At 38.2% G+C, this 27552-nt stretch overlaps 1 protein-coding gene across 6 annotated transcripts in view; it reads right to left on the bottom strand.

The window, feature by feature from the left end:
• PPARGC1A (PPARG coactivator 1 alpha) overlaps positions 1–27552 on the bottom strand; it is a 646737-nt gene that overhangs the window by 9604 nt on the left and 609581 nt on the right. For all 6 annotated transcript variants that reach the window (XM_082727447.1, XM_082727451.1, XM_082727448.1 and 3 more), the window contains 7 exons: positions 25197–25242; positions 25014–25087; positions 10907–11822; positions 10263–10367; positions 9990–10110; positions 569–690; positions 85–236 (listed from right to left, as the gene is read on the bottom strand). In XM_082727447.1, the coding sequence (XP_082583573.1) occupies positions 85–236; positions 569–690; positions 9990–10110; positions 10263–10367; positions 10907–11822; positions 25014–25087; positions 25197–25242 (1536 nt within the window). The remainder of the gene's footprint in view (positions 1–84; positions 237–568; positions 691–9989; positions 10111–10262; positions 10368–10906; positions 11823–25013; positions 25088–25196; positions 25243–27552) is intronic.

The raw sequence follows: 27552 nt of genomic DNA, 5'->3' as shown, positions 1-27552 counted from the left end.
CCCTATATGCCCACGGTTTACATCTGCTTCCATTTTGAGCCCTCCATTATGGATTCCTCATTCCACATACAATAAAATCCATACCTAGGTCTGCATAGTTAGACTTGAAAAATTGCTTGCGTCCACAAAAGTACAGCTCGAAGTCAGTTTCATTTGACCTGCGCAAAGTGTATCCATTTTCAAGAGCAGCAAAAGCATCACAGGTATAACGGTAGGTAATGAAACCATAGCTGTCTCTGCAATGGACAAAGAGGAGAGGTTCAAAGCTTGTGAGAAAGCATTAACATATATGCCTGTAACCCTTCCTACTTTGGAAGACTTTGCCGGTGCCAATGTCTGAACCACTGCATCCATTTATCAGTGTGATTGTCCTGTCAAGCAGCTAAATACTTATTTCTGGGACAGGAAATCTCAACTAGAAAGATTAATAAATAGGGATAAAAGAAAATAAATAAGGTTCTGAACTCAACATGTCATCTGTCAAAGCATTCCCATCCTAGCAATCTTATGGCTATAATTTTTTACATATGTCAGTTTCTAAACAAGAAATAATCTTGAAGATTCTTACCCATCATCCCTCAGATTTACTGTGCACTCCTCAATTTCACCAAAAACTTCAAAACGGTCCCTCAGTTCCGTCCGTGTCGTGTCAGGTCTGATTTTACCCACATAAATCACACGGCGTTCTTCCTGGGGAGGGGGTGGGAGTAAAGAGAGACTTTTGCCAATTCTGGAGATAGGAAGGAAGGTGCACCTCTACCAACATACCTAAATGGACGCCCAATCATGCATACCGAGAACCCAACAAGTGTGCTGGTAAAAGCAAAACATCCACTAAAACTGAATGAAAAGATGACACATGACCCATGTTTTAGCATCATTTCTCCGTGTTCTGCATTCACTCTTCCTTCCATGTGCCCTACTCTGATGCTCACTCTCTTCTGCTTTTGCTCCCCAGCTCTGCACTTTTCTCTCCTGAGCTTTGATATATTCCAAAAGAAATAGGGGAAATGCGATCTGTTTATCACTGGACAGCTGAAGGATCCCTGCTAAGTACTGTAACCCTTGTGACTTGATTCTTAATCTTCCAAATTGGTAAGAAAACTCACCCTTCTCACAAAACGCTTAACTTCTCATTTTACTCAGGATTCTCATAGTGAGATGTACAAAACTTGACATCCCTCAAAACAACAATTCTAAACTCTAGTATAAATAAAAATTACCTGAAGTCCTTATTAAAAATGCAAATTATTGGGGGCGCCTGGGTGGCTCAGTGGGTTAAAGCTTCTGCCTTCAGCTCAGGTCATGATCCCAGGGTCTTGGGATTGAGCCCCACATCGGGCTCTCTACTCAGCAAGGAACCTGCTTTCCCTTCTCTCTGTCTCTGCCTGCCTCTCTGCCTACTTGTGATCTCTGTCTGTCAAATAAATAAATAAAAATCTTTAAAAAAATGCAAATTATTGGGGTTTATCCTGGCAGTCTTAAAAAAATTAGAAAAGACAATTCAATGATCTTCATTTTTAATAAGCACACCCTAGTGATTCCAATGCAGGTGGTCCAAAGAAAATAATTTGAAAAATACAGTCTTAAAATGTAGGCTATTTTAAGCCACGGGTCTCTGAAGAATCAAAGCTATAAAAGAGGCTATAAATTTCACTTTGCCAGTGAATCTTATTTTAGGAACAGACTAGAAGGGTGTGGCCTAATTTTCACAAATGGAGTCAATATCATCATAAGCTGAAAGTCATCAGCAATTTATAACCTACAAAATATGGAAATAATATCTTATAGCCCAAGGGGGGACTCATTTTCACAAAACAGTAAAAAACCTTTCTTAGTAACAAGAAGCAGTCCTCTATCGGTTGTTCTAAGAAGACAAGGCCAAAGGAGATAATGTCTCTCAAAACCAAGGGAAGGTTTTTCAAGAACACAAGGATTTAATATAAGGTATACGCTTACCAACTCATCTCTACACCTACTAAGAGCAAACAAGAATAAAGTGAGCTTAGGGTTGCAGAGGTTTCAGGAGGTGGGAGCAGAGACTAGGAAACACAGAACTAAGGCATAGATTTACCCAAGAGTTTTCTCTGGATGTACTGAGAGTATCCTGATGTGGGTGATGTAAAGAGTAATTTAGGCTTAAGGCAAAGAGATGCTCTATGTTATTTCCCATAAGTCTTTCCTTTTCATATCTCCAATGTTTAGCAAAGGGCTTGGCAAAGAGAATTCAGTAAGCACTTGTGAAGTATAACTAAGCAATTAATAGAGCTTTTTACTCTATTTTATACTCTCCTAGGTGATCTGATCATCACGCCTCATCTTTCTTACTGTACACAATGCTCCTATTTCTGTTTTCATCAGAGAAGTTCTTCTGAGTTTCAGACTCCAATCGCCAACTGTTTACTTGACATCTCAATCTGGATATCCTCTGAGCACTTCAAACTAGACCAACATTCCCCAAACCCAGCTCTCCAGTCCTCCCTCTCCCCCATGGGTCTTTCTCCAATGTTCTTGTGTCAGTGAAATGAGCACCATCCAGTCAGGTATTCAGGACAAAAACCTGAGTGCCTCCTCCATTCTTCCCTTAGTCCCCTCTAGACATCCAATAACTTATTAAGGCCTGTTGAATTTTACCTCCTACATATCTTTTTCTCTTACATCACCCCTAAACCAAGCTGCCAGCCTCTCTTTCTGGACAACTATAGCAGCCTCTCAACTTGGATCCTCTGTCTATATTTTCCCTTCTCTAATCTATTCCTTCACTTCAATCTTAATAACCTTAACTAAGGAAATAGGAATCTTATCATGTCAATTACTATCTAAAACATATCAGTGGCCTCATATAACTTTAAGGAAATTCCTTAATCATTAACAGGACTCATCAGGCCCTGTATGGTCTGGACCTGTCTTCATCATGTTCTCCTCTTACTTCCCATTCTTTCCTTTATTTTCCAGTCACATTGAGCTCCTACCGGTCCCTCGTATATACTGAGCTCCTTTTCTTTTCCAAGGCCTTCACGCCAGCTTTCCCCTTGCTCCTTGTAAAATCCTCCCCACACTGCCTCTCCTTCTCCTTCACCAACATACATGTACTGCCTAAAATTACATTGAACACAAAAATCATTTCCTTCTGAGACTTGAGATGAGGTCAGGCTTCTATTAGTTGTTCTTACAATACATGATTTCTCCATTATAGTTCTCTGCCCAATTGTAATTAAATAGTTGATAGTTAATTCATTGTTTATGTCCATCTCTCCCTCTACAGTGAAAGATTCCTAAAAGCAAAAAGCACATCTGTCCTCTCGACTACTGTATTTTAACGGTACTTGAAACATACCAGAGTCTCAATGAATATTTGTTGAAAACTCGATCAATCACCAATCAACTGATCATCTTTAATTCTCGCCCTTATGCCTACATGTAATACTTACTCTCCGAGACTCTCTAAGACAATGGAGAATGAAAGCCAGCTCTGCTGCTTAATCACAGGGAAAACCCTGTCCAGGTAGCTCAGCTGACTGAATTTACAAAGATTTCTGTGATTTGTTTTATAAGTTTAAGTGGAAGAAGAATGGAGTAACTACATATTTGCAGAGCTCTCACTCTTGAAACACCTTCTGAAAATCAGAGATGGGGCTCCACGAAGACACTCGGTAAAACACAATTCCTCTGACAACAGGCAGCAGGCCTAAATAATTGACCTGGTGACGTAAAGCCAACAGAGTCGACTGCCTGGTCCACTTCCATGTGGATTGTATGTCTTCTCAACTAAAGGCTGGAATTGCATTGTTCCAGAGCACCCAGCACATCCTGGAGATCATTAAGTATAAAGGGATGGTGAGCTCATCCTGGGGCAGTGTTCTACAGTGTTGTAAGGGAGTCCTCGCACCACATTCCATTCTATTTATGCAGCCAGCTCTAACCAAACCGCGAAATGGGATGGGACATTATCTAAACTTTCTGGTGCCTGCTTGCATGGGTTTTATGGTTTTTTACCTTTTTTTTTTTTTTTAATGGGCCTTTTTAGGAAGGTTACTACTGTATAAAGAAAAAGGAGGGGGGAATGCAGAAAAGAGAGAAAGAAATTGAACCATCACAAAGAAATTGCTCAACTACCATTATGGGAATACACACAGCCTACGTATTCAAGGAAATTTGAAGTTAAAGCTAAAATCGACCATATGCACGTCCATATGCAGACATATTGGGACAGTCTCTGAATTGCTTCTTTATACAAAACTGTATGCAACAATGATCCTACAAAGAAGATAAACCAGAGGACCTTTTCGGATACTGATACATTCTGCAGTAAAAAGAAGACACAATCTCGATGGGAAAAACAGAAACCCCAAGGGCTGGTGCACAATCACATAAACTACCTATTTGTCTATCATCTCCTTTTATGAAACACGGGAATGGAACCACGTCTTGCTTCCTTACAAAGATCAGAGATTGAATACACGCTGAAATTCTCATTTTAGAAAATGATTAGAGTGCTTGGTTTTCCTAGTGCTAAAAATGAAACTAAAAGGCATCTGAAGGTCTAAAAGCAAAGACAAAAATCTCTCAAAGATTGGCCAAAATGTCTAACAAAGAACCGATTATTTTTAACATGTTGCGGTTTTATTAGACAGATGAATAGATTCCATATCTTTTAAAAAACCGTAACATTTGCAGCCAATTTTTCAAGACATTAATTTCTAAACAGGAGATGAAAGGAAAAGAAATCAAAATGCTTAATAACATTTTCAACTTCTTAAAGGCTTGGAGGAACTCTAAACCTTTGGAAAAAGCTCCTTGAAAAATGATTTTCAGACCAGTTTTCACTATTGAGGAGGATAGAACATTCATCAAATATCCTTTAGCTTCAATTTTCACAAAAGCTAGTTTGCTGATGGGGTGGATAACAAAATTGAAGATTTATATTGCATTAACAGGTATAGTAAATCAGCATTACATCAAAATACAGAGAGATAAATAAAGAAAAATATAAACTGAAATTAACTGCCTTTGCATTATCAAAATCTTTATCAAAAAGAGAGCAGAGCCTCCCAGTTAGCTGGGGAAAACATACAATGGCTGTTTCTCATCAACTAATAAGCTAGTCTTGGTAAAAGGGATTTGACTAAGAGAAAGGGAATTTCATAGGGAGATTAACATTTATTGAATTCTAATATATGCCAAGTAGTGTGCTTGATGTTTCTGTAAGGGTGATCTCACTAAAATGCTCTGCAATGCTAGGCAACAACAAGGAACAGCCTCCTAATTTAGATTTTGGTTCTCAGAACTTTTATTCAACATTTCCAACTCAGGATAATGTAAAAATTCTTTCTCGTATACTAAGGAAACTGCATGTCAACTTCAGCCATGAAAGATTTATATTCATTTCCAGATTAGCTACCAACCCGACTTCCTCAGAAATTCCAAAGAAATCCAATACTATATGTGAGATGAATGGAGAAAATCTATGTCATTAAGGCTGAATGGTATGGTGAGGTCCTCCATCTAAAAGATAAAGTGAGAGGGGGAGATTGTTGTGAAAAGGCACATATGGACAGAAAGGAAAACCAAAACCTTGACAAAATATATATATAAAAAAAGGGGGGGTTCTCTCTTTCTCTTAGTACTGATTACACTATCTAATTCTGTAGGCATTCATTAAGTATCTAATACTAGAGGGCACTATTAGGGGAGAAACAAAATGACAGCATCAGTTTTCCAAAGGTACTTGCCTTTAAGTACAACCCAAGAATACTCTTCCTTAGAGTCCAAGGTTGGATCAGTGTGAATAAATCCAGGCTAGTCTACTAGGGCTAAGTGCAAGGAAACACTGAAAAGACAGAAACTTTGGGACAACTCCCAATAAAATTGATAATTTCAAAATAGTGAGCTTCAATTAATTATAGAACATATATTCTAATCCACAGGAAGTATCTCTTGAAAGAGGTTTGGATAGAGAACTATTTTCTCCAAAAATAACAACTATGAAAAATTACTTTTCTTTTTTTTTCATTTGGAAGGAGCTGATAATTATTCGTGATGAAGCGCTGTTCCTGGCTCCTGGGCTGCAGACTGACAAAGGGAAGAGAGAAATGAAGTGGTACTGTCATTGCCCAGGCACACTTGGTTTGGGTTTCGAGCACTGAGCCATATCCTCATGTGTAGATTTGCCCTTTAAATTAACATCCCATTATCATGTTTTCTGGCAGGAAATTGTACTGACTGCAAATGGAGCTGGACTTAGAACTTCACAAGAAATGAGAGCAGTGACAGTTTAGACATTAAGTACCAAACTCTGGCTTGCAGAGTTCTGATTAACCTGAATGACTGTAAGCCTAGGAGGCTAAGGAAGGTAGAGGGTGAAGTGGTTCTTGACAAAAGATTTTGGTGGAAAATGGAGGAAAGGAGCAACTAAAACAATGGTGATGGTCAACCACAATGTAGGATTCTATGTCAGTAACTACGAATTATCAGCCTTTTCTTAACTCTCAGATTTGCTGCAGTCAGGGTGGTCTGGATAAAGACTTTTAGATGCATAAGCAATGAAAAAGTATAAAGACTTCCTAAATCATCTTCATGCTCCATGGAACACAAAATGACAGAAATATATACTACAAGACAAAGGTAGCAAAGACGAATTTTATTAAATATCAATTATTAGATGATTTTAACACTGTTTTTTATTTCCTGTTTGAGCTTCTCCTTTGCTTGTCCTCTCATTATCTGACTGATCTGAATTAATAGACAACCATCACCATACCATAGATATACCAAACATAATTTGCTACTTGTTCAGTAATTCAAGGGTGTCTCAAAAATATGAAGGGAAATCACCTACCCAACCAGCTTGGGCAGACTGTCCTATTTCCTTTAGCTGTTTTGTGAATGACATCTCAAGCTAAACCAATCAAATGAGTCAAAACCCATTGAATGTATCTCTGCACCCAAGTCCATAAACATGCATTTTACAAATGCACTGTGGCATAAGGAAGCAGATCATCTTGAGGAAGGAAACTGATCAGAAAATCTTTCCAGGGGTAAACTCAGTAATTCCACTATGCCTTTAAGATAGACTTTACAATCTTTATCATGACTTGTAAGTCACTTTAAGGATCTGGCTTCCATACGGTCATGAAATCCAGATCCCTAAGACTCATTTCCTATTGCTCCTGTGCCCCAGTATTCTGGTTAAATGACTAGAAGTTTCCCAATATACCTTGCTCTTGGCCAGGGACTTAGTGTGAGCTCTAGCTTCTGCCGAGAATAGCAACGTTCAATAAAAATATAATGCAGTATATACAATTTTAAATTCTCTAAGGGGCACATTTTAAAAAGTAAAAAGAAACAGAAAATTTAATTTTAATATTGTATTTTATTTAGCTCCATATATCCAAAATACTATTGTTTCAACAGCATTGATATAAAAAGTATTAACGAGGAATTTTATACTTTTCTTTTGAACTAAGTCTTCGAAATCCAATCACGTTTATTAGTGCATCTTAATTCACAACTAGCTGCATTTGTTGTGTGCCCAGCAGCCACCATATTGCACAGCACAGGTGTAGAGAAACTTTCCCCTCCTTCTCTTTCGATTTCAGAATAATCTCACCCTCTCTACAGATGCTCTCTGTCACTCTCAGGTCTAGGTGTTCCCCCATTTACCACGAGAGGACCTTGAACCTCTCTGGATATGTGGACCAGGTCCTACCTAATTTTATGTCCCAAGTACCTAGCAAATGTTTGTCACATAAAGGATCATGAGTTTTCACTCATGTTAAGCAGAAATAGCATATCATTGTCCAAGAGGGGATTAGTTTAAGAGTAAATCCCAAATCTTTACATTAAGCTCTTATTAACTATAGTCCACTGTGTTGGTAAAGTAAATAATCTCTATGTCCTACTTCTGGGGGTGGTGTTGTTATTTTAATCTTCTTTTCCAAAACAAAAATTTAAAAAAAAAAAAAACTCAAAGTGAAAATTCTGACAAATGCTTAATTTTTAGTAACTTAATTTAAGCCAACTTGACATTTGTACTATAATAGTGACATCAAGGTTGCATTTGATGAAGCTATCAATTATGGAATGTAGACCAATCACATTATCTGATGTTTTGGAAAGATCCAACTAATGAAAAGACCCCTCCCTCCTTTTATGCACTTTTGTTGATTATCTGGTACTGACTTCTCTTTGGAAGAAAGAAAAGAAGCACATGCCGTATAGCTATATTTATCCACAACTTTGGATATAGTGGTGTATTTTGCCCAAATGAGCTAATACATGATAAAACTATTAATCTCTCTCTTCAATGTGATACTTTGGGGAAGAAACATGAAGGATTTTATAAAATATGAATGTGCAAACACTGAAATAACTATTTTCCTACATGCTTGCTCAACATGATTCTTTTTTGTAAAGATTAACTCAAATGTGCCATATTAAAAGGCTTTGTAAACTATATGGCATTATATAAATGTGAGTTATTATAATTATTGAACAGGCTATTAATTAACTATAGCAAAATTAGAAAAATTGAATTTTTAATTTTCATTAGTCTTAAGTGTTAACTAATGACACTGTGGCAGCTCTTAATATCACAGCTCATTTGAAAGTTGAGAAAAATGAGCAAAAGTATTGTAATTTGCACAGGACTTTTGATTCAGCCTTAGGTAGATTCAACATTAAAGGACAACAAACACCCTAGACCTTTAGCCTAAGTATTCAATCACTTCTCCCTTCTTCTCCTTGAGAACCTGCAACCAACAATCCTCTCAGTTCACCTTTTCCCTCTGGTTGATAATGGTCAGCTACTGCTTGATTTTGACTCCATTAGTCAGTTCTTTTATGTAGGTTTTTCAAGATTTTGTGGATGGTAGGAGGTTTTCTTAGAGGCCCTATATAAATCTTACAGTGAGCAGTCATTTCCCTAAATGTTGGTTACTTTCTATGCAAGATAGGTGAAAAGCTGATCTAACTGAAATGACTCTCAGGAGCTATCAGAGATAGGCAGCTGAAGTGAACAAAATGGTGCCACTTCTGATTGATTACTCAGGGCTCCCTGAAGCACTAAGGTGGGAGAGACCGAAAGCTTCCCTGAGGGCTCAGTGGGAAGAGTTCCACAATCGATTAGGAATGTCTGCCATGGACAAGACTGACAAGTGGAGTGATGGGTTTCTGCCTTGGGAGTTCTAGGCTGATAAGCAATAGGAGGGAGGTGGGGTAAAGACTACCCGTTTGCGAGCGGGTGCTGAAAAACTACTGACCTGCGGAGAACAAACAAGTTCGGTCTAACCTGGAGCTTTAGACCAAAGGATCAGTAATGTCTGTAAGTCAAGGAAACACGGTACCCTGCCGTTAAGTAGTCCCAAAATGTGGAAGGGTTTATTGCAAAGCAGTTCATGAGAAATGCAGCTGTATCAACTACTCAGTGAGATCCTGACCCAGCACAGGTCCAAAACGATGACTTTTTAGCCGCTCCTCCTCCCCTGCCTCCTTCAAATCCAGCTTGAACCCAGTCCCTTCATGGACAATCCAATTCCAACATCTGCCCAAGAGACAAAAACTGAAACCAAACACGGATATGGCCTCATTTCCCGCTCTGACAAAAATGCAGTCCCTGCTCCCTCCATTTTGGAAAACAGTCATGGGTTTGCAGATGAATGAGAAATATGAAGTATGTATAAGAACATACACTCATTTAACATTTTGCTTCCCCATCATCTATGTCAGGAGAGCTTGGGAACCCTCTGATGTTTTAAAATCAAAAGGCTGCGGAATATTGCATATTCTAACAAAGCCTTAGCTTTAGTTGATTTTCTAATCTATAACAAAGGAAGAAAGAAAAGAAGAGAAAAGGAAAGAAAAGAAGAAAGGGGGAGGGAGGGAGGGAGCGAGGAAAAAAGAGAGAGAGCGAAAGAGAAAAAAAGAGAGAAAGAAGAAAGGAAGGAAAAGAAACCCTCCTTTAAAGCAAAAGTGAGCTCCAAGCTGCTTACAATTGCCTTCTGCCTCTGCCTCTCCCTTTGTTTGGCCCTCTCAGATTCCCGCTTCTCATACTCTTTGCGGTATTCTTCCCTCTTCAGCCTTTCGTGCTGATATTCCTCGTAGCTGTCATACCTGAGAAACACAACTTCATCATTAAGTCAACCGCCTCCGTTTACACAGGCACAATGAATCAGGAACTGGGGAGGGGGCAGGGAGTGAGCTAGCTCGTGTCATCTAGAGGAGGGGGAACAGGAGGAATGGAAGGTAAATGACCCGGTCCTTACCTGGGCCTACGGCTGTAGGGCGACCTGGAACGTGATCTTGCGCACAGAGGAGAATTTCGGTGTGCGCGGTGCCTGCAGTGGCTCGACTCATAGTAGTAGCAAGATCTGCGAGCGAGAGGAGAAACAGAAAGGGCATTTGCAACTGCCCCTTAACCCTGCTTTATCAGCCCAGCTGAGCATGCCCTGGAAATACCGTAGGACATAAAGTGGCTCTTTTTCTTCCTAGCTACTGGTGAGATTTCCCGGTGACAGTTTGTGATCATTTGGTCAGCTTAGAGGTCTGGAAGTGATGTATTCTCTCCCAGGCTCTCTTACTGATGTTAATGCTGGGCACCAGTCTGCTACACTGTCAGCTTTATCTCGCGTGGATCTCAACTATCCTGGCACAGGGCAGCTCTCCGGGTAATGGAAAAAGTTAGATGAGCAAGTTTCTTACAAATTGCTCTCTGTGATGCGACTAGCTCCAGGCCCTGTGCTCAAGGCTGACAGATTTCAGAGAAGATGAGGAGGCATATCTGTGTAACAACAACCTGGTTAGCTCCGGAGGTGTTGGGAATCGCCTGGCGAGAGGGGCCTGGGCTGTCTGTGGGTTTTGAAAGCTTTTTGTGGACCTCACGCTTTGGGTGGGCGTTGGCAAGGTTTACCTTGAAGAGGATCTACTGCCTGGGGACCTTGATCTTGACCTGGAATATGGTGATCGGGAGCACGACCTGTGTCGAGAAAAGGACCTTGAACGAGAGCGCATCCTTTGGGGTCTTTGAGCAAATAAGGATTTGGGTGGTGACACGGAATCTCTACAAGGAGAGTTAAAAGAAGAGCAGGAAGGCGACACATCGAACAATGAATAGGGCTGCGCGCCGTCCCAAGGGTAGTTCAGTTTCTCACTTTCATCTTCGCTGTCATCAAACAGGCCATCCATGGCTAGTCCTGAATTTATAAACATAGGTAGTTTGGAGAATTGTTCATTACTGAAATCACTGTCCCTCAGTTCACTGGTCTTGTCTGCTTCGTCGTCAAAAACAGCTTGACTGGGATGACCGAAGTGCTTGTTCAGCTCAGCTCGGATTTCCTGGTCTTGGAGCTGTTTTCTGGTGCTGCAAGGAGAGACCTGCTTGCCCGCCTCCGAAGTCTCTGTCAGGAAGCCCTGGTCTGAATCCGTGGAAGAACAGACCTGCCCCTGCCAGTCGGAGGAGGCATCTTTATATCCTAGAGGTCTAGAGTCTTGGAGCTCCTTTGATATATTAATGAGTATTTCAGTTTTGGAATTAATTGACTGACAATAGTCATGGTCACCAAACAGCCGTAGACTGGGCCGCTTGGCCTTCCTTTCCTCGTGTCCACTGGTGAGCACGGAGGTCTTGCTGAGCTGCGCGTACAACTCAGACTGCTCCGGCCCTTTCTTGGTGGAGTTATTGCCTTGGGCGCCAGAAGGCTCACTGTTCCGAGGCTTCTTCGAGGGCGGAGGTACCACCGTCTTGCAGGAGGACTTCAGCTTTGGAGAAGTCCTGAAAGGATTATCTTGGTTGGCTTTATGAGGAGGAGTTGTGGGTGGAGTTAGGCCTGAAGGTAAAAAGGGGAAAACAGGACAACAACAACAAGGAGGGGTAGGGGGTGGGGAGAGAGACAAGAGACGGAGATAATGCTGTTAAATTGCAGGATACGTTGCCCTCACTTCTGGGGGATTTCAGACAATGGTGACAAAGAAGAAAACGAAATCATGTCAAGACCTGAAAACGGGCCTCTCTCCCCCTCAGCCTCTGCCACCAAGAAAAGACAAATCTCACGACGGCCAGGCATCAGTGAAATCCGTGATGTTCTGTATTTTAAACGCCCATGCTAACAGATCTTGCTTCTGAGAAAACATTAACGCCTCCCTACAGGCCTCCACGCACCCGGCATTACCAAAGCTCACACTTCCAAGGGCATTGTCTGTCTGCCTTGTGGAGAATTAACCGGGTGGCCCTGGGGAATCACAGAGTAGCTTTGGTAGCATCCGTCCTCAAAGAAAGCTGTGGAGCGTACGAGTGGATCAGAAATTGGTCTGCAATCAAGAAGCCCAAGAACTAGACAACTTAAAAAAAAAAAAATACAGGATGACCACAAATGTGGGGCAGGGTCAGAGTGACAGAGACAAGCTTAAAGTAAGTTCAGAAAAACATGACAGACCAAGGCAGGGAACCAGACGACTCTGCAGCTTGACGGCAATGATTCTTTGTCTCCACAGTTCATTAACTTAGTAAACCATGGCTAATGTAGGTATAATACTTTCTTGTAAGCATAACTAATACATTCTGTCTAAAATATGATTCTGCAACAGAAGCCTAAATGAACAGAAACACTAAATACTGCAGTGCCAGCGGACCATTTTATTTAGAGCACAACATCGGAGCGGGCGATGAGGCTGAAGGATTGAAACCGATCCAAACTTCAGCAACCAACTAATTAAAAAAGTAGAAAAAAAAAAATAAAGGGAGACAAGAGAAACCCCATCAGTGGGTGCCTTTCGTCCTTTTCGAGGGAAGAGCAGGACAATTTCATCAGATGCCGTCATGGGAGAGTCTGAATTACAGTTGTCTCCTCTGTTTTAACCCCGAGCAAGTTCTACATGGCCCTTTACACGGAGGGAGGATAATCGGGAAATGGCTCCAGAGTCCAAGGAACTTTGAAGAAGGGCAGGCTGGAGTTCAAATGACATTATGCTTACAGGGGAATATTTGAATTTACAACACATTTTCTATTTAGGAGAATGGGTGAAGGCTATTCAGCAGAAAAGAACTTCACGTCTGCTAACAAGCCTGGGGTTAGACTTAAGGCAACCGCACATTTCAAGGAAATGACAGAGACATCTAACCTTGTTGGAGAAAGGAAAAAAAAAAATATATATATAGATATATATATATATAGATGTATGTAGGTACACACAGACACACACACACATAATCAAGTAGGTCACAGAAAACCACTTGAAATTTTGGTATGAACAGATAGATCCTGCCTCTTTCTCCCACTTTACAGTAAAGAGATGGAAGAAACTAATTTTAATATTTCCTCTATAATAAAATATTTTACACTAATATTTGGCAATTTTTATTATGCATCACTAATGCTCCTTAAATGAGGAGGGCAAAGCTACAAGAATGCAAAGTAATTTAACTTTGGAACTGCATCCCAGAAAAGCTCAGTAAGACAGGGAATACTAACACAAAGAGAAGGGACACAATGAGGGTCCCAGCAAAGCTTCCTCGAGTTAGCAGCCAGACACTCTTCGCTGGAAGATAACCGAGAGGTGACATATTACTGAATGAAACATCTGTGTCCCTGAGGCCCACTCTCCTTTTGTTCCCTCTTTCATGGACAAGTAGGTCTTTTCCTCCATCTAAGAAATTCCTACATAATCAGTCTTTCTCCTTTCTCTCTCCCTTTTTCCCTCATTTTCTTTACCTTTTGCACTGCCCTGTCATAACACTGATTTCGACTGCATTCTACCTTCAATTGCCATTAAGACAAATTTAAAGCTATTAATGCCCCCCCAAAACAAATGACAATTTCTCAGATATTTCTCATAGCAGGCTAAGATGCTCAAAGAAATAATGATGAATAATCTCTCTTTGCTGAAAATGTAACAGTCAAATATTCCAAATGGCATAGCCCTTGAATGGAGAAACGACACCCAACATTCTAAAATTCAATTTCATAAATCTTTTTATGGTTCCCAAACTAGGGTAGTTTTTACTTTCCTAATAATTTACTGTCAGGATCACTCATTAGACACTTATCGGATAGTGCTATATATTCTTGTTCATCTCTTTTTGGATATATCTTTTATCCTGTCAGTCCAAATAGATGATATGCTCTTAGTGGAAATGTTGCCTGGGCTTATTTTTGCAAAAATTCTTACTCGCCTATTTATTTATTTTTTCCCTAAAGGCACCTAAGTGGCTCAGTCAGTTAAGCGGCTGCCTCTGGCTCAGGTCATAGTGGTGGGGTTCTGGGATCCAGCCCTGCACTGGGCTTCTTACTCAGGGGGGAGCCTTCTTCTTCCTCTCCCTCTACTGCTCCCCCTGCTTGTGCATGCTCTCTCTCTCTGTCAAATAAATAAATAAAATCTTTAAAAAATATTTTATAGATTCTCCTTTATTGATGGGTCTTACATTTCAGTGACCCAAGAATAACTTGGGAAGCTGGTCAAATATTTTTAATGATGTGGTTCATGGACCACATACGGAGAGCCTCTGTCCTGTCGTGTCCATACCTCACTCTGCCTTGTTCTCAGGTACGTGTATTTTGACTGACATTCTAGACGTATAAAAAGAAACCCTAAACTTCAGAAACACCAAATTAGGCCACTATTAAAGAGAGACTAGTTCTAAAAATAGCTCAGCTATCTAGGGATTTTAAATATAGAAATTCTTTTTAGTCTTGAACATTTGAAACCCTTGTCCTAGTACCTAAGCTCATTATTGCTTAAATAACTGATTCTCAAGTTGCTCTTGGGAGTGGTGACACCCTGATTGTAGCTGTGGGGTTTTTTTGTTTGTTTGTTTGTTTGTTTGTTTTGAGTTAAAAGCCAAGCCTTTTACCTTCCTAACATCTTAGGCAGCCTGTAGCAATGGGAACAGACATTTATTGAACATTTACTCTGTGCTAGGTAATACACCAGATGCTGGTAGGTACATCAGGGACTTCATGGTCCCTTTTAGCAAATGGGCAAATCTTCAAAACTTGAAGTAAGTTCATGTTTTTACCCATGTGCTTTAAATTTACAGAAACACGGAGATAACCAAATACACCCTACACATGAAAATAGCAGGGTTGTAAATTTCTGTTGGCACTCCTTGTTAAAATAATAATAATAATGATAATAATAATAGTTGCCTAATAGATTGACGCCATTTTAGGATTAGTGAATAGGTGGGTAAGGGGAAAACAATTCAGATAATTCCCTAAATTTTTTACTGTTTACTGAAATTTATTCAGAGAAGATCTCCAAGCAAGACTGAGAAATCTGAAGGAGGGAACCACCAGTGCTTATTTGAAAATCTATTTCCAGATAGAGTGGAGACCCAAAGCAAAACAAAGCAAAAGCAAAACAAAAGTGTGAGAAGCACTGGTTCTCCTTCTTCTTCTTCTTCTTCTTCTTCTTCTTCTTCTTCTTCTTCTTCTTCTTCTTCTTCTTCTTCTTCTTCTTCTTCTGATTCTTTTTTTTCTTTCTTTTAAACATAGTGTCAAACTTTTAACAGCCACTGATGGGACAGAGACCCCTTGCTGAACCTGAGTCTCTCCCTGTCGCCCAGCAGGGCTCAGTCCCCCATGTTCCGAGGCCAGTCAATATTCAATTCCTTCACGCCACTACCTTTGCTCCTCGTCCCTCTAATGGCCAGACTCTCAATTTCACCCCACAAGCTTAAATCAACAGTGCTAATGCTTCCCATAACCTCTGGATTATTTCCTGTGTGTTGATTTTCTGGGGAATGTGTACATTTCGGTGTTGACAGTACAAGGTATATTCCATGCTCTCTCTTGAACTTAGCAGGTTTTGACAGATTTATGTGAGGACAGATGGCCATTACAGGCTGAAGGCTGACAAGAGGCAGTTCAGAGCATTGTTAACACACTTGCACAAACTCTCAGCAGTGCAGCGCTGTGCAGAATGTAATTCAGACTATAGCTTTTTTATTACTGCCTATTTTCTTTTGTCAAAAGAGCCTGCTGTGCAGAGCAACAAATGGCTGCTATTACCCAGAATGTAATGGGTGTCAGACAAATCACGTAACACAAACAATCAAGAGTATGTAGGTCATATTTCAACAGAGCACAACCTTAGCAATATTTATGATTACTGCATTGAAATGTGTTCTATAATAAACAAGTACCTCCGCATCACTCACACTTACGCACTTCCGCACAGCAAATCGGGGAGAAGTGCTACACACTCCACAGTCATCTTTGTCAACAGCCCTTTTATTTAAAAAAAAAAAAAAAAAAAAAAAAAGTCAGAGACCAGTTTTGGTTTGTTTTTCATTAGGTACCACAAAATGATTTTCTTTGAGGAATTCTCTTTTGGGTTTGTTTGTTTAATTGAATGACTGTGATAAATGATGACTCCTCTGGGATGTATGTGTGTATATGTGTGTGTGTGTGTGTGTGTGTGTGTGTCCCCCACAATCCAACCAATGAATTCAGCAGGTTTTGTTTTTTTTTTAGTAGTTTATAACATTTCATAGAATCTATTGCTCTGTGATTTGCTTTAGTTTCTTTGACAACGGGATTTATCTTAGGTCTCATGTCAATTGAAATATTTCTTAAGGAAAACCAATGAGAAGATGAGTTTTGTGGGTTGTTTTTTTGTTTGTTGTTTGTTTGTTTTTTCATTTTATTTTATTTTATTTCTTTTCAGTGTTCCAAAATTCATGAGCTTCTAATTCACTTAAAAACTTACCAAAAAAGAAGGACTGGGCAGAGATGTATGTGGTTTATCCTACTCTTATATTTTATGTTTCAAGAACTTGGAGTGGGTGTCAAGAGTTCACAGTAAGGGCTGATACTAAGTATGAATCCTTACTGCTCCGCTAGTGAGAATATTTTGTTATAGAGGCTCCTCCCATGCTCTCCCTGGCCCCCAACTTCCCCAGGACTTCCTGGAGGTGCAGAGAAGCCGGCCACTGAAGTGTTAACCCTCCCAGGGAGGAAACTCTCACACCTTGCTCAGGACTCTGGTGGCCATCACTCCAGGCTACTCTGACCACAGGTGCCCCTGCCTTTACTCCTTTTTTAGCATGTCCTGTAACACCCCTGATTCCTAGGGAACAAACTCACCTTACAGAAAAGCGTCAGAGCATTCTTAATATCTTGCTCATGGAAGATATTAATTGGTGCCCATGCGCTTTCCCACAGTGCTGGAGCAGAAGTGGGGATCAGGGTTGGGGGGAGGGGAAACCTGTCCTGCCAGGCAGCCATCACCAACCCTCCCCGCAAGTTGATGTGGGAGAGGAAAGTACTTTGTTATCCTTAGCTTATGAGAAATTTGGATGCTATTATTTCCTGAAAAGGTAACTCAGGAAAAAAGGAATATTTCCAGATGTTGGGTCAAGAAGAGAGATCAAAAAGAGAAAATGAAAGATATAGTTGAAACATGGAAGAAATCCCTGACAGTAACAGTTGCCAAACATTGAAATGGGCTGTAAAGAAAATTTGTGGGGTCTCCCTTTCTCAGATTCTTCGGGCTCAGGAATGGATTATATGACCTGTCAAAATCACTTTCCAGTTCTTTCTAGGGTATTCCTTTTAAAACTGCCAACTAGTGCTCATATTTTGTTTTGCTTTATTTCCCCAAAGATAGGCCACATACAAAAGACACATATACCAAAAGGGTACAGCAAATGTATGCTGTCAGTCAATATTCTGTCCAGCAAAATCAATCTTTAAATAGGAAGTCCAAAAAGGATAATAATATAAAAGTCTACATAAAAGAAATCACAAATTGATTGGCTAATGAGTGGGTTCTTAGGCACAAATCCACCAAAGTGCAGTTTGAATGATTGCCAATTTAAACCTAGGCAAAACATAAAATGAAAAACAAATGGCAAACCAATCATTCATCTTCATCAAAACCATGAGGAAAATACCAATGGAAGACAACATCACTCAGACCTAGTGTGTTAGAGTGATGAAACTGCTGATTATTTAGTTCTTCTCATTTCTCTAATTAGTTATAAAATAGCTATGCTGCTTTCTATCACTTTTACAGTAAGAACTTTAAAAATAATTTACATGTACATTTACACATACATATACACATATGTGAAATTTTGGGTCAACCACTTTGGTCTGTAACCAATTTTCTTGTCTGTCTGCTGGCTAAAACCATCATCTAGTTGAGCTGACATTGCTTTGCCATTTCCATTTCAGAAACAAAAAAAGTCTAGCACTCTGAAAATCTCCATATGCAATAGATTTAAATACCTTCTGCCAAAAGAGCATTCTTTCCTCTCATCTTGTTTTACTAACAGCTATTTTGAAATCAAATTGGTTTTTACACCTGTAAAAAAGAAGTGTTTTTTTTATCAGCCAAAATGAGCTAGTTTAGGACAATCACAAAGTCAGACCAGCTGGCAATACCTAATAAAGCAAACTTCCTGTCTCATCCCTCCTGTTTCCCAAAGACTCTGCAGATGGGGCAGAGGGATTATTCTGGAGATCTTGGAATATTGTTGACTCTTTACACTTGTACTTAAGTGTTTGGAAAATTTCACTAAAATTTGTGAGAATAAAGAAAAAGAAGATACCAGAAGGTCCTGGGCAACAGCTTGATCCATTTCCTTGGCCAGAACCACATGGATTAAGACTGTAGACCAAGGATCAACGAATCAACAACATGACTGTTTCCCCCCTGTCCACCCCCTGGCTGCACCCATGGCAGACATCATTAATTGATCATAACATTTTCACTGAGTACAGATTTGGCCTTGGAATCTTCCTCAACACAATGCTCCTCACAGCCAATACCAATCAATGACACTTGGCAAGTGAAATGAAACCTATTTAATATAACAGATGTTGACTACTATCTTCAAAATTCAGGCTTCAGGAAAGAGATATCATCTCTAGTTGGACAGACATGCTTTGAACCCAGGGTCCACCACAGAGCTGATGTCAACATATAGCTTTTTCAACAATGAAATGGCCCAAGGAATGGAAAAGATAACATGTAGGTCATGCTTACTGGGGAATGCCTAACCTCAGAATGTGTAATAATGTAAAGGAGCTGTTGTTGAGAGAGTATCAAAGAGGAGATATTTTTACCTCGATTTGGTAAATTCCATACCCACATACCCAAACAGTGTATGTTCAGCTTTATGGGGGAATTAGAGGAATTTTTGCCACAAAGAAAATATATAACTTCATATATGAGCTTGCCAAATTAAAAACAATATTAGTGTCAATGAAAGGGAACAGGTGAAGATAATCAAAAGTTGAAAAGAGAAGCAACAAGGTACAATCACTTCAGCAAATAAAGTTAATGCAGAATTCGTAATTAAATATATCATATTTATTGAATACTTATATATGCTGGCACTGGAAGAAGCCTTTTTCATGTTTCATAGTTATCCTCAGAGTAACTCAATGAGACAGAGGTACTGTTATTATCTTCATTTGGCTCATTAGGATCCTGAGTCTTGCAAAAGTTAATTAAAATGACCAAAGGCCACCTTGCTAGAAGGTAGATCCAGAATCTGAACCTGAACTTGGGTTTGTCCAATGATAGAGCCAAGATTTTGAACAGCCTCACTAAGCCATACTGTCTGCTTTTAGAAAATCATAGTAGACTACTCTCATTTGGAGCTACACTGCTTACAAAGTTTTTAAATTCTGGTTGAATGCACATGTAATTGCCATTTTTGGATGTCAAAAATGGTTGAATACTGGCAATTTTATTTTTCAACCTATGTTTTAGTCCTACGAGTTAGACAGTAATTTGATTTGGGGATTATAAATATGACTTTAACATTAAGGAAACTAAGACCCAGAAAAGATTAAGGAGAGAGAAAAGCATTTTAGCAATTAAAAGATAAAGGTGGAAAAGTAAATGCTTCATCTTATAGTTCCTTACTGATTTTACTGCCCATTGCCAAGTACTGTGTGACTCAAACATCGCTTTGATTTCCTGCCTTCTTGCTTCTGCTCCATCAATAACTTCCCTTTCCATCTGTGCAGTTCAAATCTGATACAAATAGTTTTCTCCCTAAGGCTCCCCATGTCAGTTTAGCCAATGGAGAGCATAGTTCGCTCCACACCCTTTTCCATGGATCACCTGGGTCCTTCACTAATGATATCACCTCAATGCTTCTTTCAGTCCTTGAACCATCTTTATAGTTCTTTTCAATCTTCTGTGCAATCATTGTATTTCACTTGAAGCAAAGTTACAGAGTTCCCCTGGATAACTTCTTTTCTCCCTTTGGTAATTCTCCTCACGTGCAATCAGTGTTTGTCACATCCTGAAATCTCTCTACCATGCAAGAAATGATACTAAAGATTGTTTGAGGAGATGGAGATCACAACCATTACATACTGCATTGCATTTCAAAAACACAGTAACTCTATCCAAAAAACCTCTTCTTTATACCACCCTCCAGTCAAGTTCCAAACTTCTCTTTCCAGCCGCCTTCAGCATGCTCCAGGTTCCTCCTCAGGCCCTTGTTTTCCTAGAGCTCTAAATTCTTTCTACTTTGTAAAGGCAATTTGTCCCTACCTCAGTTTCTCTAATTTGCATCTTCACACTTAAAACCACCACACTCAATAAACTAGAAAACACCCCCTGGGCCCATCTTTCTTAGAAGGTAACAAAACATTGTAGGTAATAAATAATATTTTGCCTTCATGTTATGTGTGCAATGTGTGTTATTTCCCCAACACCCTATAATCCCACATCTTAAACACAAGACCATTTACTTAGTAGGCCAAGGACAATGCTTCATATTTTACACGGATCAGTCTCTAGGTCTTCCATTTGCTGTATATCCACTAAGACCTATCCTATTGCAAGTAAAGAGCAGGTATTAAAAACATGTTGGTAAATTGATTTCTATTGTATCCAATAATCTTTAAAAGCCCCAAGAGGAAAGGATTTAAACCAGTCAGAGGAATTCTGGCTCACTGACAGAAATAAATCCACTGTATGTATTTTCAAGGATTCTAAATATGTAAAAAATGTATGTACTTTATATCTCTACTTGTCTTTCAAAAGTGTAGGCTCCTAAACATTAAGAATCATTACTAAATTATCTAAAATTAGGTATCTATCAATAAGAAAAATGTTAAAACCTTTGCAGAAAGAAAATAGGAGTGCTTTTTTTGTAACACCATAACCTCACTAATGGAAGGAATTCAATTAAAATGATATTTCATATATATAACATTTCAAAAACAAAGATATCCAATGTTAGGAAGGATGTAATAAAGCAAGTATAGGCATGTAAGGCTAATAGGGCTATAAATGAAAGCACTACTTTGGAAAGCAACATATACCAGAAGACCCCAAGATATTTTATCTTTATATTCACTATTAAAAACTACTAAGAATTTATCTTGAGAAAATAAGATAAATTTATGAACAGAACAATAATAACAATAACAACAACAAAACAAACAATCAAAAAACCCACAAATATCTGATTAAAATGGTCAGAGGACCTGAATAGATATTTTTCCAAATAGATACAGAGAGCCAACAGACACATGAAAAGATGCTCAGCATCACTAAATCATCAGGAAAAGGAATATTAAAACCACAATGAGATGTCACCTCATACCTGTCAGAAGGACTATTATCAAAAATACAAGAAGCAACAGTATTGATGAGAATGTGGGGAAAAAAGGAAACCATGTGGCTGCTAGTGGAAATGTAAATCAGTGTAGCCACTCTGGAAAACAATATGGAGATTCCTGAAAAAAATTAAAAATAGAAATACCATATAATCCAGTAATTCCTCTGTTGGGTTTTTTCTCAACAAAAATGAAAACACTAGTGAAAAGAGATACAGGCACCCCTAGTTTATTGCAGCATTATTTATAAAAACCAAGATAGAAAAGCAATAGATGAGTAAAGAAGATATAATATATATAATGGAATATTACTCAGTCATAAAAACGAATAAAATTTTGTTGTTTGTGAAAGCATAAATGGATCTAGAGAGTCTTATGATAAATGATATCTCAGACAGAGAAAGACAAATCCCATATGATTTCACTTCTATGTGAAATCTAAGAAAATAAAACAAAACAAATAAACAACTAAGAAACAGACTCATAAATTTAGAGAACAAACTGGTGATTGCCAGAGGGGAGGGGGATGGGGAATGGGCAAAACTGGTAAAGGGGGTTAAAAGGTACAAACTTCCAGTTATAAATATGTCATGGGGATGAAAAGTACAGCATTGGGAATTAATCAATAATATTTTAATAAACTTGTATGGTGACAGATGGTAAGTATATTTATCATGGTGAACACTACATAATATATAGAAAGGCTGAATTACTATGTTGTATACCAGAAACTAATTTAACATTGTCCACTACACTTCAGTAAAAAAATTATGAGCAAACATTTCTAATGCAGTGCTATTTCAAAACGGTAACACTTTAAAACAGCCTAAATTTATAAGAGGAGTATGATTAAATAAATTTTGATGTACTTACTGAAACTAATGTTATTATGACACACTAAAAGCATGATAATAAAGGGCCTGTGATACTATAAAAATTTCTCATTAAAATGTTAACTGAAAAATCAGGATGCAGAATTATATACACAAAATGATTATAGTAGAAATACAATATATCTAATTATCCATAGGAAAAAAATGCATTGGTAACTTTGTATCTTAGAATTGTGAATATGCATGCTTCGGTTAGCTCAATCAGTTGAGCACAAGCCTGTGCTCAAGCACAGGTCTTGATTTTTGCTCAGGTCCTGATCTCAGAGTTGTGAGATCTAGGCCTCCCATTAGGCACTGTGTTAAGCGGGGAGTCCGCTTGAGATTGTTTTCCTCTCCCTCTCCCTCTGTCCTTCCCCCTGCTATGCTTCCTCTCTCTCTCTCACTCTCTCTCTCTCTTTCTCTCAAATAAATAAATAAATCTTTAAAAACTTACAAATATTTTCCCACTACTTTATATTTTTGACATTTTTATAGTAAGCTTAAATTATTTATAGTAAGAGAATAATAAAAACCTTTTAATAGAAGCTTTGGTGTGGGTGTATAAAGTGGAAGCTTTCTCCATCCCTTCTGAAACAAAGTAACTGACTAATACAACTTTCCGAACACTCATAGTAAATAGATTCCTTTCAACTGAGTTGTTGTCCTGAGCCACAGTAGTATTTCCCAAACCAGTTGACGTCTATTATAGTGGTAACTAGAATTACGTAAAGTAATAAAATAGGATGCCATTGAATGAAGCATACAAAAAATTGTTTCTATAAGAAGAATCAATAAAGGTGTGTCACCAAAAGAAGCGCTGTCAAATTAGTTGTAGACAGATGGTATCAGAGACACTGGGAAAACATGGGAAATCATGATTATTATTTATTTATATGAAAATCTAGAAAGATTTTGCACTCAGACTACGACACATGTATCTCTAATTCTTTTCCTTTAAAAAGCAAGAAAAGAACAGTGGATACCATCTAAGAGACATTCTTACTACAGTCTGTGCCACAAAGATGAATGAATTGCCAGTTAAGACATTTAAGTTCAAGGCAAAGGTCTCTGTTTCTTATATAAAAAATATTTGATATTTGAATGTTTCTTTATATGACTTAAGCAAAAGAAAATGACAGAACTGTATACTTCAATCAATTTTTTAGATAAGCCCACCAAAATATTCATTCTTATTGGTCAGATAAGAAGGCCTCTACTGCATATGATATATATACATAAAAGTTACTTATAACCATATAACTAATTATAATTTAAGAAATGTTATGTATATGCTTATAAGTGAGTATATATGTATATATGTATGTATACATATAAAGATACGTATACATTTGCATAGGTATATGTATATGCATATGTATATACACACACAGACACACACAGGCACACACAATATATATATATAAATACCATGAAATTAACTACACTACTGCTTGACCAAATCATGCAATCATGCAGTAGACCTTTCACAAGGTGGTAATTTAGCAAATTCAAAGTGTGAAATTAAACTTAGTGACAATGACCATGGTGTACATAGCCACTATAGCTCTGGTTGAAAGCATCTTGTTTAAGTTACTATTCCATTACCCCTATCAACAATGGCCAGAGCCAAGGAACTTCTTGTTCAGACTAAGATTCACTTTCTGGTGTAGTTCTCTCCCTAAACCTAAAGCATTCAGTGCAAAGGTACCATTTACACCCAATTTAGCAGTCTGCCTATGAAGTCTGTGGATTATTAAGTTACTTGGGGGTTATTCCAAGCTTTTAAAGGTCCTTCCTCTTCAGTGTATAAAGTAAGACTGACTAAATGAATCCGGAAGTCCAAATGGCGAAGAAAGTCACTCTTGTTTAAAAATATCTAAGTACATTTTGTTTTGGTGAATGGGCACATTTTCATTTTCCTCCTTTGCTGAAAAGATATAAAAATGGTAACATATATATGAGAACATTATACTAGTAGTTAAGTGTAATGGTCAGTGAGAAAATATCCCAATTAAAACACTGATATAGTGAATAAACTTGGGTTCAAAACTTTGTTCCTTGCTTTCTAGCTCTGTGATCCTGAGCAAGTTGCTTAACATTTCTGAATTGTATACGCTCATCTTAAAAATGAGAAAATTACCACTATCTTCATGAGGTTTCATGAGGTCATTCTGAAACCAGTCAAAACCACTTACATGCCTGGCACATTTATTGAGTAGGAGACGAATAAACGTTAATTTATCCTCCTGCTCAAGTTTTGGTGTCTTAATCTGACACAGAGTTATTTAGGGATCTAAAGCAATAGTATGCATCTGGTATACTAGTATATACCTGGGCCCAGGTCTGACACACAATAAATGTCTTCTCTTTAAAGAAAAAAAGAAGTGAAAATATTTATAGGTAACTTCTTATCCAATGCTGCTTGTTGCTCGTACTATTTGTTAATTTCATTAACCACATGGAGAGTATGCACTAATATTTAATACATATCACACACACACACACACACACACACACACACACACATACAGAGTTCCAAGTGAAACTTAAGCCTTACCTGCAGTTCCAGAGAGTTCCACACTTAAGGTTCGTTCAATAGTCTTGTTCTCAAATGGGGAACCCTTGGGGTCACTGGAAGATATGGCACATTTATAAAAACAAACTGAAATGGAGTTGCTGTAGCCAAATGTATTAGAACCCCCTTCCCTTTCTGAAAATGGTTACATTTCTTAATACTTACTTTGGTGACTCTGGGGTCAAAGGAAGAGATAAAGTTGTTGGTTTGGCTAAAGGAAAAAAAAAGGAAACTGATTATGAAATATTGAGTTTTTCAGGTTTTTCTTTTTTTTTTAGAATTTTTTTTTTTCTTACTATAATCAGGTTGGAAACTGGAAACTGGAAAACTAAAGTAAGGAAATCCCTGAATATTGGATCAAAGTCAGAAAACAGTCCATTATGCTAAAACAAATTCCAAACAACATTTGCATCAGTAAACTATCATTTGAAAACACATACAAAAACAGAGTTTTCCCCCAAATGTAGCATCTCTGTTAAGGATACAAAATTTGCATCATACCATCAGAAAGAAATAATGTGTTCTATTTTAATTTGGAATACAGTACACGGTTTGTTTAGACAAGAAAACAGCAGAATAACTATAAGACAACAGAACGTTATGAATATTCAGTTGATTTTTCTCCTGAAATGTATAATTTTATATCTAGCCCTGAGAATAGGTTATTTCTATGAGGCCAAAGCTCAAGCAATAACCATTCCATTTACTGAAAATTAATTGAGAAATTATGACAAACTGTGGGCATTGACCCAGATGGTTTAAAAGGGGTTTAGATCCCCAAATCTTATAGAAAACTAAAGTAAGATACTGCATTTATCAGTTGAGAGACCTATAGACTTGCAAAGAGAGCTCATTTACTCCTTTTATGCTTCCTAAATCTTACCTCCTACAGGAGGCATTTCCCAATTAGGAAGGGTGGAGTAAGAATCTTCTTCTCACTCCAAAATTTCAATTGCTTCTCCTTGGCAGTCTTGTATTTTGAACAGAAGGAGGGGAAAACATGATGAGAAACGTACTTGGGATATACATCCACATATTATGTATATATATATATATGCTTATCTATAAAGATATATTTATATGTATGTAGGTTTATGTCAATTTTTTCTCATTAACATAACTACTTTCAAAAGGTCAAGAGGTAGTCATTTACATAATGAAAATCATAGACTTGAAACTAAAAAGGTCTTTAGAATAAACTCTTACTTTATGGATGAAAAACCTTAGGCCTAAAGATGTGAAATGATATTTCCAGGGCCATAAAACTAGTTACTGGCAGAGTCAGCCCAGAATATGTTTCCTTTTTCCTATTACCAAAAGGAATTGCATTCAATAGATATTAAAGTAAATTAATCAACCCCAGTAATTAAGGTCCTTTGAAATGTGAAAATATTATTTATGTCCAAATTAGACTGAAATTACATACTTTACTTGGATAAATAGTATTTACATATTTAATTTGTCGATTTAGATTTAGTTTTTAAACAATCGAATGGTTTATCATCTATCCAATGTGCATCCAGAAATATGAAGTTCACGCTGTCTTCTACAAATTAGGTACATTGACTGATTGGCTTTTATATATGCAGATAAATGAACTGGTTTATATTAATTTTTTTAGTATGTCTGATATAATGAGCCTTTCCAAAAGAACACACTCATGAAGGAAATTTACCAACATTTTCGGCATTCAACTAATAATTAAGATCATGCATATGGGCTTCATATGCAAGTATCACTAGATACAAACTGTGTACTATGTCACACAGTAAATGTACATTGAAAATCGGTCTCTGGGATTCCAGTTTTCAAGGTGTGGGGTAGGCTATCTGCAATGCTCAAACAAATTTCCCTAACATTCTGACAGCTGGGTATGGGTGATGGCAATGGCACTGTAAGGGGAGCATAAGGCAGCGGCCATGTTCAATGGGACCAATAGGAAACAGGAAGAGAAGGCTATAGGAAGGTCCAGCCCACAACCACACACAGTAAAGAACGCCATCCCTGAATATGCCCACGCTCACAAAAGCTACCACTAGAGGAATATTGATTTGGTGTACTGGGAGTGTAATCCACACTATTTCAATGACTAACAGACCAGGGCCTCTAAAATCCTTGAGGGCAGGAATGCATCTTTTTCAAGCAGATCATGGTCTTTTTGATGAATGAATACATTAGCAAATGAATGAACCAATGAATATAGGGGACACCAACATGAGTCAAAGGTCAGGCCATTATCCTAAGGAAGTGGAAAAAACTTGACCCCACAGTATCATAGACAGCACACATGCAGTTCAGTGAGAGAACATTACAGTATGTCAAGAAAGATAAACCTCAGTAGATTTTGGGTTACTGTCTCTGTTAATATATTTTCTACTTTTAAAGTTTAAATCCTAATTCAAATAAATCCTGAAGCTGAGCACTTATTTCCTGTTGGTTATTCACAGCCAGCCATGTTTATTTTGTTCTTGGCCTTTTATACCTATGGGAATTTTGTGGGGGTTTTGATTGTTTGGTTTTG

The sequence above is a fragment of the Mustela nivalis genome, assembly GCF_964662115.1.
Source record: "Mustela nivalis genome assembly, chromosome: 4".
Taxonomy (NCBI): Eukaryota; Metazoa; Chordata; class Mammalia; order Carnivora; family Mustelidae; genus Mustela; species Mustela nivalis.
Note: the sequence above shows the minus strand (reverse complement) of the source record. Positions and strands in the feature narration are given on the sequence as shown.